Source organism: Nansenia antarctica, assembly GCF_963989245.1.
Source record: "Nansenia antarctica genome assembly, chromosome: 12".
In the NCBI taxonomy this organism is placed as follows: Eukaryota; Metazoa; Chordata; class Actinopteri; order Argentiniformes; family Microstomatidae; genus Nansenia; species Nansenia antarctica.
The window spans coordinates 15985490-16001616 of record NC_137682.1 but is presented as its reverse complement, the minus strand read 5'-3'; the positions used below and the strand labels follow the sequence as shown (position 1 = coordinate 16001616).

General features: G+C 46.4%; 1 protein-coding gene across 2 annotated transcripts in view; it reads right to left on the bottom strand.

Annotated features, from left to right (window-relative positions):
* The window catches only part of LOC308168452 (nuclear factor 1 B-type), a 65440-nt gene that overhangs the window by 9569 nt on the left and 39744 nt on the right, over positions 1–16127 (bottom strand). The window contains exons 3-10 of one of the 2 annotated variants that reach the window (XM_080543047.1): positions 12794–12847; positions 11509–11577; positions 9426–9546; positions 9049–9170; positions 5401–5532; positions 4912–5096; positions 3012–3150; positions 2738–2817 (exon numbers count right to left, since the gene is read on the bottom strand). In XM_080543047.1, the coding sequence (XP_080399173.1) occupies positions 2738–2817; positions 3012–3150; positions 4912–5096; positions 5401–5532; positions 9049–9170; positions 9426–9546; positions 11509–11577; positions 12794–12847 (902 nt within the window). Of the gene's footprint in view, positions 1–2737; positions 2818–3011; positions 3151–4911; positions 5097–5400; positions 5572–9036; positions 9171–9425; positions 9547–11508; positions 11578–12793; positions 12848–16127 lie in introns of both variants that reach the window. The other variant, XM_080543046.1, reaches the window with a different exon arrangement.

Below are 16127 nucleotides of genomic sequence, written 5' to 3'. Positions count from 1 at the left end.
TGTGTGTGTGTGTGTGTGTGTGTGTGTGTGTGTGTATGTGTGTGTGTGTATGTGTGTGTGTGAGAGAGGGAGTGTGTGTGTGTGCCATGCATATATGTGTGTGTGTGTGTGTGTGTGTGTGTGTGTGTGTGTGTGTGTGTGTGTGTGTGTGTGTGTGTATGGGTAGGAAGGGGGCTGTAAGCAAAGATAAGCTACAACTGCATGCTGGGATAGCATCGACAGTGTGGCCACACATGAAACACGACGCTTGGCATTGGTGAAACTCATACACCTTGTGTGTTCTACTACCCGGCTGACCCACCTGCCAACAAAGGCCTCCAATAGGAGTGGAAGTGTCAATACATCTCATGAATCCGCGCAATAAATGTCCCACCGACATTACAATAACGACAAAGACAGAGTATCTATGACACTGTTTACTCCATGGGGGCCTGTCTCAATAACCGCAGGTTCAAAGAGCCAGAAATCATACCACGGAACACAGACAAAGACTCTGACAAATAGGGGCACGATGATGAATGGCTTATTGTATCCACCAGTCTATTTCTATTCATGTGATATTTTGCTTGCGGTGTAAAAGTAAAGAACACTCAACTCCGCCTGTGTAAAGAAGTCTTGTTCAGTCTAACGATCCATGGAAGTATTTGTATTGTGGGTTAGCCTGGCCACCACTGGAAAGTATACTGCGCTAATCTTTAATAGCAACACTGATACATATACTTTCCCAGTTTTTGGCATCATATTTATTGCAGAACGTCCTATCACAATTTGTGACTCAATGATCAGTAGTGAGTGTACAGTACGAGAGGGGGAGGCGGAATCTAAACCATGAATATGAGACTCAGGCTCAAGAAGTACTATAGTTCCGATTAACAACAGAGCTTGTAAGAAGGACCTACAGTACTAGTTCATTGGTTCTTATCAATAAATGTGACAGCAGCTGGTGAAACCCGGGAACAAGTCGCCAACCAATCAAAACTTTCGCTCTTTCATTCTGAAAGGATGTCAATAAATGTCAACGTTGTTGAAAATCAATGACACGCGCTAGTCAAGCCAAAACGCTGCAATGCATTGGATTGGGTGAGTAATCCCCACTGCTACCTAGTTAACTATAACACTACTTTACATTGTTAGCAGGCTCGCAAAATAAGCTGTGTTAGTTGACTAGTGAGTGTGTCAATGATTTTCAACAACGCTTTTACTTTTTGTGATTTTTTTTGTAGTCTGAACATTAAATCGTCTGCCGACTTGTTCCGGGTTTCACCAGCTGCTGTCACAAATGGTCTTCTAAGGATATTATGTTTTGTCCAGAGAATTAAGAAGTAATTGTAGGCTACAAAGAAATTATCTCTATTTGTTATTGTTAAGCCGGTGCTCTGTGGTTTTGTGATTGGGGCACATGTCGACAGACGAAGGCCTAGAGCCAGGAGGAGGATTTTGGGCCCTACTCAAATCTAGTGAGTCATAGGATTTTATTAGGACATTGTAGCTGCTGTTTGGTGTCTTTGTGTTCAACTGACGGAACTAGCAGGGCTACTCGAAAAATGCGTAATACAAACTCTGTAACACTGCCCAGATGAGTCCTCCCCCGTCCAACGGAAAGCATTGCATCCGTAACAAACTCCACATTTTCCGCCTGCTCTACCTTAGCCAAACTGGAGAGAGGAATAGAGGCAGGCTTTGTCATTACGAGGCAGAAGAACCGCTGATTATTATGTAGCCGCGTGCAGATGCATTCAATTAGCGGTGGTTTGGAGAAGCCCTGGCCTCAAACCAGGCCTTTCAATAAGGACGGGCTGGCGTTCAACACACCCTTTCCCATCCTCCTCCACCGCAGCGCTCCTAACCTCACACACTTCAGCCGCCCGCATCTGCCCAGGCTCACCGCGGTGACAGCCGCCCGACGCCAACAACAGTCTGTCTGGCCGTACCCTATCTGGTAATGTGTCGCCATAGACGTACGGTATGTTTTTGCCTCGAAATAAATCTACTCCACTGCACATCCAGTAAGCGGCAGCCGTTCTACTTTTTAGCATATTCACTAATAGTTCTTGGTTGATGGTACCTTTTGTTTTAAAGACTTTCTGAACGCAATTACTCATAAAAAACACTATTTGCAACTTACCCAACATTTTATCTTTTTTCAAATAAATATATCTCAAAGTATACATAACACACAATACTTTATAAAAAAAGTATTTTTTTCTAAGACATTCCTTTCATATCATTGCTTATCCTGTTCACATAAAATGTGTTACTCATCTACTGTAGGCTGTTGTGAGAGCCTCCTTCATACTGTAGTTGGGGTTGAGACCTGAGGTCGTTCTGACTTTCACTACTGAGGTTAGCCACAAATATGCTCACGCTGAATCACTCTTCCAACTCTGACAGCATAATGCCTCAGCCATTTCTTTTCTGAAGTCCAGAGTGACAGGTTCATAAACAATGTTCAGGGCTGGAGGAGCCTCTAAGAGGGGACTGATAATGCATCTAGATTCTCCCTAGATTCTGCTAAGAATGTCACATGAAACTATGGGGGTACAGTACAGATGAAGGAGTCTTTTAGCTGTGACAATTGTCTTGTACTGTATTCCAGAGGTTTGAGTTTTGGGATAGGGGACAGAAAGGTCTCTGATATTTAGAAGAAAAAGGATAGGAGGGAGAGAGGGAGGGAGAGAGTGAGGGAGGGAAGGGGGGGGGGGGGGAACATAAGGTGTGTTGGGGGTTGGCGTCTCACCTGTTGCTGGTGGAGGAAGGCGGGGTCTCGAGGGCTCAGTCCTACAAAGCGATTGGCTGTAGGGGTGCCCGGGGAGTACCCTGGAGAACAACAACACAAACACGACATTTTGTCAACCGTCATTCTAAGAACGTATGTCTGAAAATAAACGATGCAAATATCTGTAAGGAGTATTACACAAATAAAAAATCACTCATGGGTATGGGTACTGGTGGTCCGTGTGTGTTGAAGTCAGGGGGATTAGGTTTGTCAGGGTGGTGGTGGGGTACTGTACCTTCTGTGGATGTGGTGATGGGCTTAGTGTCGGGCATGGAGAGGGAGACGGGTCGCACGGCCCCGTGGTGTGGGGAGGGCGCCAGGACCGGGGTGAAGTGGCCCGGGACCTTCCCCACTACCTGGCCACTACTGTTGGGCTGAGGGGCACAGAGAGGGGTTGGGGGTAGGGGGGGGAAAGGGGATCAGTCACACAAACACTACCTCTGTTTTTCTGTGCAATATTTCATCACGACGGCGTGATGATTACACGGAAGAAGAAGAAGTAACTCTCCAAAAGTTCCAGTCGTGTTTGTCGTCGATCTAAAACGTTTTCTTTTTAGCTCTTGCGTAGCTCTGCTGATCTTTCAAGAGCAGTGCTAGACTGAGAGAGGGGGGGGGGGGGGGGGTAGAGGGAGAGGGGGGGGGGGGGGGGGGGAGAGAAAGAGAGAGAGAAAGAAAAGAGAGCTAGGGGGAGCTACTCTTTCAGACGGCTGGAGACAGTCTGTGGCATTGGCTCCGCGGCGCCCTAAGTTCAAACCTCAAACAGGCCTTTATGAAAAAGAATTGTGTCCACAGGGTTCCTTAAAATGTGAATAGAATGTTTAATTAGAGTGTAATATAATCTGCGTTAAAGCAAGCATAAAAACATTCTGGCGCCCGTCCATGGGATTATAAACGCTGTGTTATTTGTCCCTCCCTTCCCCCCCTTCCCCCCCTGTTCCCTCCCCATCACTAGCACCCCAGCGGAGGCCAGTAATTCTGCAAAAAAAGCCGGGCCCCGGCAACGGCAAATATTTACGACCTTTATCATTCCCCGCGGTTTTCTCTCGAGTAATAGTCCCAGTCCTGGAGATCTGTCCGTCTATGAGCCCTTTGTTTACAGTGAGAACAGTGGGGATATAAAACTCACATAAATATCTCACGGCTCTCTCATCTCATAGAAACACCCCCCCCCCCATCCCCCTCTCTCTCTTACAGTCACACACAAGGCTCAGTGTCTACACAATGTACAAACTCTTGTGTCTGATTTATTGCAGGTTCTTTCTCAATAAATACTGTTATGCGCTGCTATAATTATATTTGTTTAGAAAAACGCCGGAGATTTCTTTTGAATAATTGAGTTACTGCTCTTAACTGTACATTTCAATTATTATGATAAGGCTGAAGTGAAAACCTCTAAGGCGACCGCACAACTGATCATTTATTTAATTTATTTGTTTAGAACAAGATCGAAAAAATGAGGTGCTTTATTTCAACCCCTGAAAACCGGCCGTTCTCTACAGTTTTATAGTTGTCAATCAATCAAAATGATGTAAGTGCTAAAACACACCCAAGAGAATCATTTATTTGCTTACGGTGAGGGTCATTAAAATGTTAAGGAGTGTAACATATGTTAAAATAATTGAAAACGTTAAGGTTTCTAATTTCTACACTTTGGAGCAAGATCAATTCATGTTAAATCTATATTTTTTTTTACATTTTCAGCATACAGTATGATGTACTTTATTACACTTGCTTGCTAAGTGAGTCAAGTGGCTCAATCCAGAACTCTGAGGTCCTCTAACACGGGCCTCCTCATCCAACCCAGCGCCAAACTCCGGACTTTTGGGTACAGAGCCTTCAGAGTGGCAGCCCCCACCCTCTGGAACTCTCTACCCAAGGATATCCGCGACTCACCAACCCTGGACATATTCAAAACTGCCCTTAAAACCCACCTGTTCACCATTGCATTCAACCTTCAGTAGCTGTTTCACAGTCTCTTCTTTTGTGTGTTTGTCTCTCTGGCTCTGTTCTGTTTGTCCTATTCCCTTGTAAAGCGACCTTGGGTCTGTGAAAGGCTCTATATAAATTGACGGTATTATTATTAATAATAAGAAGCTAGTTTCTGAAGCTCTCACCCCCACGGTCCTCCCACTCACCTGGCTGCTCTGTGGGCTGGACGGGTCGTATGGCGGCACGTAGCTCTTGAGAGAGTCGGCTGGGTTGAGGTGGGGTGGGTAGCGGATGGTGGGGTGAGAGAAGTAGGGTGACGGGGCGGGGGGCAGGATGGCCGAGGCAGAGAACTGCAGGGGCGAGTGTGGGGGAGGGCTCCTTGTCGATATAACTGAGGTGACACACAGAGAGAGAGAGAGAGAGAGAGAGAGAGAGAGAGAGAGAGAGAGAGAGAGAAATTGCACAATGAACAGTACACTCATGGAAAACAAGAGGTGGTCACAAGTAAAACAAAGAATAGCTCTGTCTTATATTAAAGTCTTCACGAAACCTCCAAAGTCTACATATTCAACAACAACAACAAAAAAAGGTGCTTTGTAAGGGCTAAACATTGACTGATGTTAGTTGTGACAGGACACACCACGGAGGGACGGCGGGAGGATTGCTGAGTGAGCATGTCTTGGCAAGGTGCTTACCACTGTGTCCTACACCAGTCAGACCCGGGTGGTGGTGCTGCGGGAAAGTGCTGAGTCGGGGGGAGGAGTCCTGCGGGGAGGTGGGGCTAAAGAGCGGCTTCTCCGGCTTCTTCATGGTGGGAGAGGACATGTCTGCTGGGGGGGGGGGGGGGGGGGGCAAACACACAGAACCTGGTCAGCTGGGTCGCCAGGCTTCTTTTAGAGTCAGGGTTTTTTTTAACCCCAAAAAACTCCAGGAGGCCCTATTTTAAAAAAAATCTATAACTAGATTAAAGACAAAGGGTTGCACATCCTCCCAACTTGCATATTGAACGCCTTTGTCAAGGATATAACTAGAGGGCACAATTTCTCCTGGTTTCAAAACAAACAAACTGCCTGTGCACACACGACACGTCTTATCTGTACATTACCAGGGAGTTATACTTGGTCATAGTCATGGAGTTGTACAGTACCAATAATATGGCCTGACTCTATTATGGGAGGAAAAAAAGCTGTGTATAAACATTGCAATGCAAGCTTCGACAACATAGGCCCTTTTCCTTTTCATGCCACGGTGGCGTAGGCTTGTTGTTGCCGTTACGCTACAGAATGAGCATGTTCCAACAGCCGGCCGCACACGCGATGATGTTGTTGCTTGTTCATAGGACTGAGCGTGGTGTACCAGAGGGCTAATGGTCTGTGTTTAGATGGTGCTTTCATAACACCAGTCTAAGTGTCGTCGGTCTTTCCTGTCCACAACTGTCACAGGGGTCTTTGTGCGTATAAGTCTCAGACGCTGCGTCTACCTTCTCCCTCATTACCTGGCGTAAACCCCGTGGTGCAGGCATATCTACATTATTAATGGCCTCTCTTTTCCCACAATAGAGACGGATTCACCTGACAAAGAGGGAGAGGTGACGCATCTCCAGTGAGGAGAGGGACAATGGGGTCTGGAATCCTGGGGATTTCCCGCTCCCTGGCTGTAAAGGAAGCGGCTTAAGTGTTTTAGCGTTTTGTCAACAGGAGAAAATACCTGTGAGGAGACGGATGGATGCCTTCATCTGTCTCCAATTATCACGTAAGATAAACATGAAGACCGCTAGGCTGCTGCTAGGGTTGTTTTTTGCCTTGACCTTTCTGGGGTGTTTTGTTTTGAAGACGAAGATGTTGAATATTTTTGGAGGTAATCTTTGTTACAAGTGGACATTCGTGCAGACTGGCCACTAACAGAAGTAGTATATACGTTTAGGTAAACTAAATACAAGTACTTTTATTTGTTGCATCTGGACAGAAGTTGAGCAAGGCGATCGTAGCAAACCCTTTAGCCCCAAAAAACAGACTGTTTTTGAAGGTGTCAAGATCAATGGACGGCTGCATATTTCTGCTGTATAACAGCTGTTTTTTATCAGCCGGTTATCCAGTGAAGATTTCAGTGCCGCACCGAAAATATGTATGAGCAGCCACACGGTGAAACATGGAAGGAACAGTCCGACTGAAAGCCAGTTCAGAAAGCTTACTTTAAAAGAGCAAAATGCATGGCAGAATCACAGTATTCTTTGTGCTCTGTAAAATAGTTTTTGTCAGACTAGCCCATGTGCAAGAAATGACCATTTGGCACCTTGGATGGCCTCATATGGGTTTAATATCAGCCTCCCTCTTTTTCAATTCCCTTTTTACACAGTAATGGTTCTCTTATGAGTGTATCCGCCCCTCTCCTTCCCTCTCCTTCCCTCTCCTTCCCTCTCCATTCCTCCCTTACTGTAGCACGTCTTCTCTGAAACTCTCAGGTCTAAAAACAAAGCAACAGGAGAAGACAAACATCAGCGTACGACTGTGTCATAGGAAGGCTTGTTTATATTTAACAGCAGTGGAACATTATGTACCCGAGCATTTGATCTGTCTTGGAGAGAGGAGAGGCGTCCTTCTACTGTACCTCTGAAGCTTTAGCCGGGGGGGGGGGGGGGGGGGGGAGGAGTTAGTAGAGAACAATCCGGAAACACAGGACAGTAAGGCCTTAATTAAATGGGCCACAGGCTCTGCTCTGCACCAGGAGACAAGGTAATGAGACATGCACCCGTCCCTGGAGGATGTCCCCCTCTCTCCCACTCTCTCTCTCTCTCTCTCTCTCTCTCTCTCTCTCACTCTCTCTCTCTCTCACTCTCTCTGTCTCGCTCTCTCTCTCTCTCTCACTCTCACTCTCTCTCTCTCACTCTCTCTCTCTCTCTCTCACTCTCTCTGTCTCGCTCTCTCCCACTCTCTCTCTCTCTCTCTCACTCTCTCTCTCTCACTCTCTCTCTCTCTCTCACTCTCTCTGTCTCGCTCTCTCTCTCTCTCTGCCTGTCACTGCTGGAGCTCGCAGGGCACTGGTCGGCCCACCAACTGGGCCTGCCACCTGTTGAGTCACAGCTCCACCGAGACCAACTCATCTAAGTCAGGTTCAAACAGGAGCCGCCACACCTGCCCAAGTCCCAACACACACACACACACACACACACACGCACACACCCACACACACCCACACACACACACACACACACACACACACACACACACCCACATGCACCCGTTCACCCCCGCCCTTCCCCTGTCTTGCAGCCCAACACTGCAGGTTTGTATATATAGCTCTCCTCTCACAGCCAGTAGTACAACTTGACAACTTGCACAAGCGCAGAGCCGCCGTAGCTCTAACCAACCAGCCTCACAAATGACATCATAAAGCTGATCTGTCTCTGCACTCTGTCGCTCAGCTCACATCGTTTGCAACTTCCACAGATAATTATTCCGAAACCTTCACATTCAATTCCGACACGGCAGCTCTTTCTCAGATCATACTGTAGTCAAACCCCTCCCAGCCTACTTCCATGCAACCCTGCAGCTCCTCTCCCTAGCACCGACGAGAGAACAGGAAGCGCTGACGTGGCGAAAAAAAAGAAAGGGAAAAAAAAACAAAAAACATACAACTGAACAACACTACAGAACCCATCAACTGGGGAACTGTTCTCACCAGTTTCCGAGATGATTTAAGGCCTGATTTCCTGCTAAAGGGATACTTGCACAGAGGAGCCAGCCTGTTACCACAAACTGGTGGAGAAGGGAAAACAAAAAACGAGCAAGGCAAATCAAATCAACAGACGTGTACGAAGCTACGTGGAAGGTTATAAATCACAGGTAACGAAAACAAAACCATCACTCTCTCTGTGGGAACCTGTGGCTGGTCATTTCCAACATTTGCATACTGTAGAAAGCATTATGGTAGACCGTAAACCGTCAGAAGGATTTGGAAATACATCCGTCATTTGGCCTAGACCTGTCACAACAAAGTTCAATAAGTTCATGTCAAGTGAATAGAGAAGGAGGCGGAACGAGGTGCTATACGGGTTTATCAACAATGCCGGTTTTTTTGCGGGCGGAGCTGAGTGATCACGCCAACACTGGGAGGGAACGCCGTGACAGCTTATTAGTGTAACCTGCACTTCTCTCTGATGCCCTCTCTGATACAAAGCAGCACACTGGAGACTTAAGGTGGAAGCCCTTACGACGAAGCATAAACATTCTCTCGCAGAAGTGCAACCGCACACGTACGCAGGCACCCACACACGTACACAGGCACCCACACATGTACTGTATGTACGCACCCACACACACACACACACGCACACACGCTCTCACCTTGTTCTCGTTCGTGCCAGGTTCGGCTGCCGCTGGCTGGTGAGCTGGGGGAAGAGTAGAAGTCAGGGCCAGTAGGACTAGTCTCCATGCTCTCCTCATGGTTGATGGTCTTGGGTCTTTTACTGGAGGGCATGAAGGAGAAGTTGTGAGTCAACAACAGAATGTATCAGGTGTTTTTCTCCTGAGGCATTGTCTAACCAGTTGCCTCCCACATGACTGCAATCTGTAGAAGATCCTCCATGGAAGACTTTTTTTAAAAATCTCCCTCCCTCGACATCGGATCCATTATTTCTAGGCGTACTGCATTAGCTGGTTACGGATGGGCTGGGAGACTAGCGGAAAGAGGACAGGGTATTCAGCCCTGCGGTAGACCTGACCTGCCGGGAGGAGAGGAGAGGGAGCGATGGAGCCCCACGCTGGAGTTCAGGTCATGGTAGTACGGCTGACTAGGCATATCCGCCATGGAGAAGTTGCCCCCCGTTCCCTGGGTGATGGGCGCTACAGACGTGGGAGAGAAGAAGAAAAGACACAAAGAAACTGGTCACTGGTATGCTAGCGGCTAACGTCTCGCTTTGTTTGTATACTGCTGTTCACTGTTGACCCAGGGTCTTTGACTTGACCTGTAAATTGCTTTCAGTGTGTGATAAGTATGTGATAAGGGCCTATGGAAAGAAAATGGATAAAAAGAAAAAGTTATGATCCTTGTTTGCTGTCGGACCCCTGGTTGACGGGTTATGATATGACTTATTCTTAGACCATTTAAACATTAACCCAGGGATCTGAAACAGCGTGACACTTAACAGTGCAACAGTCCAACCTGCACCTCAGCGATTCACTGTGCAAAAGGGTGTCTGCGGTCCTCCCTGCTAAGGTCGAACGTGCGAGATCAGGTTTCAGGGGCGGACAGCTGACTTTCTCCGAAAGCACTTGTAACTGTATAGTAAATGTGCTTCCTCTCTTAAAGCACAAATCCTGCGATGGGGAGTAGTGAGAGTGGGGCTGGTCGGTCTGGAGTCGATGAGAGACTGGAGTGTGTGGTGGAGTCTGTTGTGGTCTGAGGTTCACCACTGGCATGAGCTCAGCCAGCCTCTGCACTGACAACCCCATGCAGCCTTGGCACTGCAACCCCAACCCAGGCTGTGGTGGCACCCCCCCCCCCCCCCGCCCCCCCCACCCAAGGGCATTGAGAATGGCATGTTTTAATGCTCTGCCAACAACACCCAACCCACCCCCCATAGCCCTCCTCTCCATCTACTCTTTTCTCTCTTTCTCTCTCTCTCTCTGGCATTGTGTAACATGTGCGATGTCACTTATAGCTGAACTGTCCAAGCTATTCCCCCCCCCATCTACGACCTGACCTCTTGACTTCTGAAATCCAAACACAATCTGAACTCTCAAACTTTCAACTTCATTACAAATATAGCAACACTGCAATTGTATACCAGTCACTCACACGTTTCATTCAGGTTATAGAAACCTTTTCTAAGGCATTGAACCCAGCTCCCAGTCCCTATCTGTCCCTTTTCACCGCTAATGAATCTCCTCAGCGAAGAGCTGGGATTGCGATGCTGCCTTGAATTCCTGGAGCTGACTTTGATGGACTTCAAAGCATCTCTCAAGAGTCTAGGGAGCGCCAAGGGAGCCGCATTGACGGACAGGCGACCAATCAGAAACACTACCGCAAGAGAGCAGGCTCAGCGAGTGACATTTGACTTGATCTTACTTTAAGCAGGTACTAACGAGGTACTGTAAACAACTGACATATGCGCATAACAGTACTGCAATACTACCCCCGAAGTTGCACATTTTGATTCCAGCCCAGATCCCGAGCGCATCTGATCCAACTCAACAAGAGCTCAGTGATAAGTACTTGGGTGTTTTAGCGCTGGGCTAGAACCAAAGTGTGCAAACATGGGGGTATAGCCCACGAGCAGAGTTGAGAAACACTGGTATATTGAGTACTGTGTGTCATAACAAAAAAGCCTACGCATGTGTGACATGGCACTGAGCGACAGGCCATGCTGTCCACGGTGTGACACGGAGCACACAAAGAGGCTGCATGGCCTCTGAACAGACATACATGTGTGCGATGTGTCAGTGAGTTCTCTGTGAACCCGTGGCTACTCTGTAGACAGTACGGTAAAGGTACAGTCAATCCTGCCTGGGGGAGACATTGTCCTCAGCTAGCCGAGGAGAGAGATTCCTGAAAGAACATCTGTCATCATCTTTGACAAGGACAGGCATGTCTTTGCAAACACACACACACACACAGGCATGGGTATATAGACACACTCATACTGTGTTCTCATGCTGTGGACCTGCTAAACTGGATTTTCTGCATGGATCCAGCACAGCTTCTTCTCTGAGTCAACAACGACAACGAGATGTAAATCAATTTAGTACAGTGTCTGTCATTTAAACACAATTTCCAAGAAACAGGAATAGCATTGAGGTACTCACTTCTGGACACCCGCACCAGCTCTGAAACACTGAAGACTCCTGATTTGATGAAGCTGTCTTCCAAGTAAACTGTAGACACAAAAACACAAATAGACAATATGTAATACATTCTGAAATATGAAAACCTGTATGACATAAGATGTAAAAGCCTTCATGCCAGTGGGTGTGAATACTTGTGAATAATTATTCCCATCATTTCAGTAGCATTTTGTGATGTTTCAAGTTTGGTAACTCTTAAGGATTACCTGTGAGGCACTTTCAAAAAGAAACATATTTTAAGATACAAATTAATAGAAACATTTACATCAAAGACACAATTGAAAATAAATAGGGAAAAATTGGACCGCAGTGATCTACAGCGAGAAGGCGGAACTCGGCTTGATATTGAATATTGAGATATTGACAATAACAATAACATGTCTGTAACATGAAGCCTTTGAAGAACATTATATGAAGGCACAAGCGCAAAAAAAGGACATCAGGACCTGTCTGTCAGTCTGCCAAGCAATCTACCACGTCACCGACACCTAGACGACTTCTCCGTCGGCCTACGTTGATGTACTATATGGAGAACACTTGGGCGTGCCAACAACATGGTGTGTGTAAGGCTAGCTAGCGACCACCTCTTCTAATGCCTCACACAAGCCAGCGGGCGTCAGGGAGGAGGGAACTGTGCCACTGCAGCAGGCCTCCCAGGGTCTGAGTCATTGGCTCGATGGCGTGTTTTACTTGGCAGGCTTATACACAGAACCTGCTCTTGAGGTAGAAAACTAATTATGCTCCCTCTATTTTCATTCCTGGCCCATGATGACATAGTACAGGTCAGTCCAGGAGAGCAACGAGGCTGTCAAAGAATTTGTAACTGCCGTTGCAGACTAACTACTAAGGCTGGTTAAGTGCGATCTATGGCTTTTTATTTCTGGTCAAAAAGTGCTCCAAGGCACTCATTTGTAAACAGGAGTGGGTCTTGGCAAATGGAGCTGTTTTGTTTTTGGTTTCGCTTCATCGTTGAATGTTTTGTACACGTAGTACTTTAAATTGCCATAGGGACATTAACTTACATCATTTGCACCTTTAAGATCAGACACTTCAATCATCAGCCCTATAATGGTTTACAATGGTCTAGCCCAGTATTTCCCAATCATATTTGTTCTTTAGATCCAGTTAAAGAACAAATCAATCACTCTGTAAAGACTGTGCACAAAGCAATATGCAATAGGAACTCTGCGGGAAGTCTATAGGGACAGTAAAGTAATGACATAAGGGTTGGACAACTTGTACATACCTGGAGGGTTCTTGCCTGGCTCATTGTTACTGGGACTTCCTGACTGCTGTGATTCTGCAAACACAGATAGAGAACCAGACTTAGTCATCAAATACCACGAAAGCCATTTAAGGATGGAAACTTTTTGGAAACGTCTTCTTTTAAGAATGGAAATTATCGATTTCTATACAGACACATCAAAAACCAGGTGTCACAGGGGGACAAAAGTGTTGCACTTTATACATGAATAAAGTGTACACTTTACATTTCACTGTTTTTCACTTTATCCCACGTCTTTATGTAACTTTACTCTTGTGTCCGCATTGGACTGTATTATCTTGCACTGGTTGTTCTGCAACGTCGTTGGCACCAAAAAAGTTATCATTCATTGTCGACAAAAATTCCCAAATTTCTTCTATATTGTTCCATTCTATTGGAAATGAGTTTGAATTTAAACTAGCACCCTGTTGTAGGGCTACAATTCAGAGTGCACCTATTCTTCAGCTTCTCAAGGAGCTGTCTGAAGTTTTGATCAACATCTTTCCTCAGTACAGTCCTGGGAGGCCTTGCCAGATGTCTGCAGACGCTGTTGTTGTTTTAGAAAGGAGGCAGAGAATAAGATGGAGAGCAGAGGGGAAAGAACGACTTAAGAAAGCCTTGTCCTGTCACGAGCAGCATGTACAAGAAGCAGGGGGGGGGGGGGGGGGGTGCGCTTTGGTAGGAGGACCTCTGATTGACAATGTTACCTCACAGTACCTTTGAGGAATTTGTTCTGAGGCCATTTTCACAGCTAAACCGCCAAGCCACGCTAACGTATACTAAACCGACATTGAAAAGTCAGGCTATAACGTAAATACCACTCTCCCTCACTCTTATACTATAGACCACAAAACCTTCGAGTAGGGAGGTCATCGGTGCACAACGCACACAATAAAGTCGACAGAGTTTGGGAGAGCCCTCCCTCTCGACCCCTCCAACCATGCAGGGTCAAAAGGAGCACATGAGGAAAGAAGTGGTGTACTGCACTGTACATGAGTGAATGGCTTCCATACTGATTTACACTGTAGGACCCATATGCTCCAAGTGCACAATGAGAAACACAAGGGCAGATATGATCTACGCCTTTAACACTGAGAGTGAGGACAAGAGGCTGGAGACGGTGAACTCAGATAGCCTCCCTTGCAACAACACTCCTTTTCCTGCAAAAGCTCTCATAAGCTCCATTTCAGAGGTAGGGGAGAAAGATTGGGAGAAAAAATGTTGAAGAAAAAACCTGAGAGATTTATTCTCTCTCTCTCTCTCTCTCTCTCTCTCTCTCTCTCTCTCTCTCTCTCTCTCTCTCTCTCTCTCTCTCTTTCTCTCTCTCTCTCTCTCGCTCACTCCCCCCTCCTCCTAAATTTGACCATTAAACAGCACTGCAAAAACGGAATGTTCTTGGCTGCGGCTCAACAATGACAAAGTTGGGAGGGAACAACACCATACGTTAAGCAAAAAAAAGTATGTTAACCCTGAAAGCTCTCGAGTTGAGTTCTCTTACAGTACATGCTACAGACAAACAGCTGTGACCCAACGTGTGAGATTGTTTCTTTTCTTTCAATTGCCAGCTAGTTTTGTGTAGTTTAATGTACAGTTTAACGTATGTCTCATTTCTCCAGTTTCCTAGGTTGTGTAGTTTAATGGCATTGAAGATATTGTTTTTTTTCTTTCAGAGAAAATACTCAGGGAGAGAAAAAAAAAAAACGTTCAAGTGACATCACCTAATTTCAGCAGAACAGTGTGTGTCTTCATTGACGGCTCAAATGGGAGTCAGTAATTTGACTGACGTGCCACCGTGGAGGGTTTTTGTGCGAATGGTTTGTGTCTATGTGGAACCACATGTCCATAAGTGATGGCAGGGAGCTCCCTCACCGCCCAGACCCGCCCACCCTCATGCCACTTTCAGACTCATCCATCAGTCTAGTTAAAACTGCCAACTACAGTGCCGTCTCCAGGGAGAGAGAGAGAGAGAGAGAGAGAGAGAGAGAGAGAGAGAGAGAGAGAGAGAGAGAGAGAGAGAGAAAGGGAGGGTGAGTGAGAGAGAATAAGAGAGAGAAGATAGACAGAGCACGAGGAAGGAAGAGAGGGAGGAGGAGGGAGACAGAGGGTGGAGAGAGGGAGAGGTAACTGTAAGAGCTGGTACATCTAGTGTGGAACAGATCACGGCTTTCATTGTGACTGAACAGGCAACCATGACAAAGGACCAGATGGTCTGGGCAATTAAAGAGCCAAAGCGGCGTTTTCCTCTGCTCGCCCCAACCATAGACCCAGGAGCAGCCAGGAGCAGCCCAGGAAGAGCCACCTGGAAGAGTTGAGGTGGGAGCGGGAACATATGGTGTGTCTGTCAGCCCTTCTCCAAGGTTGGAGTGAGTTCTTCACATCTCCGAGCCAGCCGCCCACCTCACCTCTGACACTACATTTGACCTTTGACCAGGCAGTAAAAACGCAGACCACTTTCCAACCGTTTAGATAACGACTGCTATGTTCATGGAGAGTCAATATGACCTGAAATGCACCTGTCATTAATAACACCATCAACATTTAGCCTATACAGTGCATTGATGAAAAAGGTATAGCAATAAAGTACCCAGGTATGCTTACTGAAAAGACGATGAAAATAGAATCAGTCAAGCTGCACGGTGCCAAAATACACCATTCCTCTGAAGTCCAGAAATATGTATGACCTTCAAATATTGAGGTCGATTGGACTACAATACTCCATTATGGAAGTCTCTAAAATGTTGCCTAATATGTGTTTGATGGTGGCATCTATATGCATTATGTGCATATCCAATAGCGGAAATGCAGAAAAGGGATACGAAAATCAAGAAGGAAAGGAAAGGAAAAAGAGAAGCAACCGTATTGTGCAAAAAAATATCTGTATCCAAAGGTGGCCCATCCAAACCGAAGGCCAATAGTAGTGTTCAAATAAACGTGAGCAACATGTAAATAAACAAGGCGGTCTGTGAGGTAGGGCTCTGCCCTGAGAGCTTGGCAGGGCCTGATCCCAGCACAGATACCAGAGACACACGGCCCTTTTCCAAAAACAACATTTCTTGGCACCCTCGGTCCCTGCCACTTGTTTAAACAAACAAACTGGCCCGGGAAGAAGGAAAAAAAAAAGGCAAAACACAGGAATCAAGCTTCTCTGCTGTTCTCCGGCGAGGAAGAGAGTGGCAGAAATGGATTATGGGTACACCTCAACATGTCTTCCTGTTCTTACCTTACCTATCTGCTACAATAATTATCATACGATTCAAAACGATTACGGCAATAATGTGTTCATGGCAACAGAATTCTTGCCTCTGCGAGGCTTCTG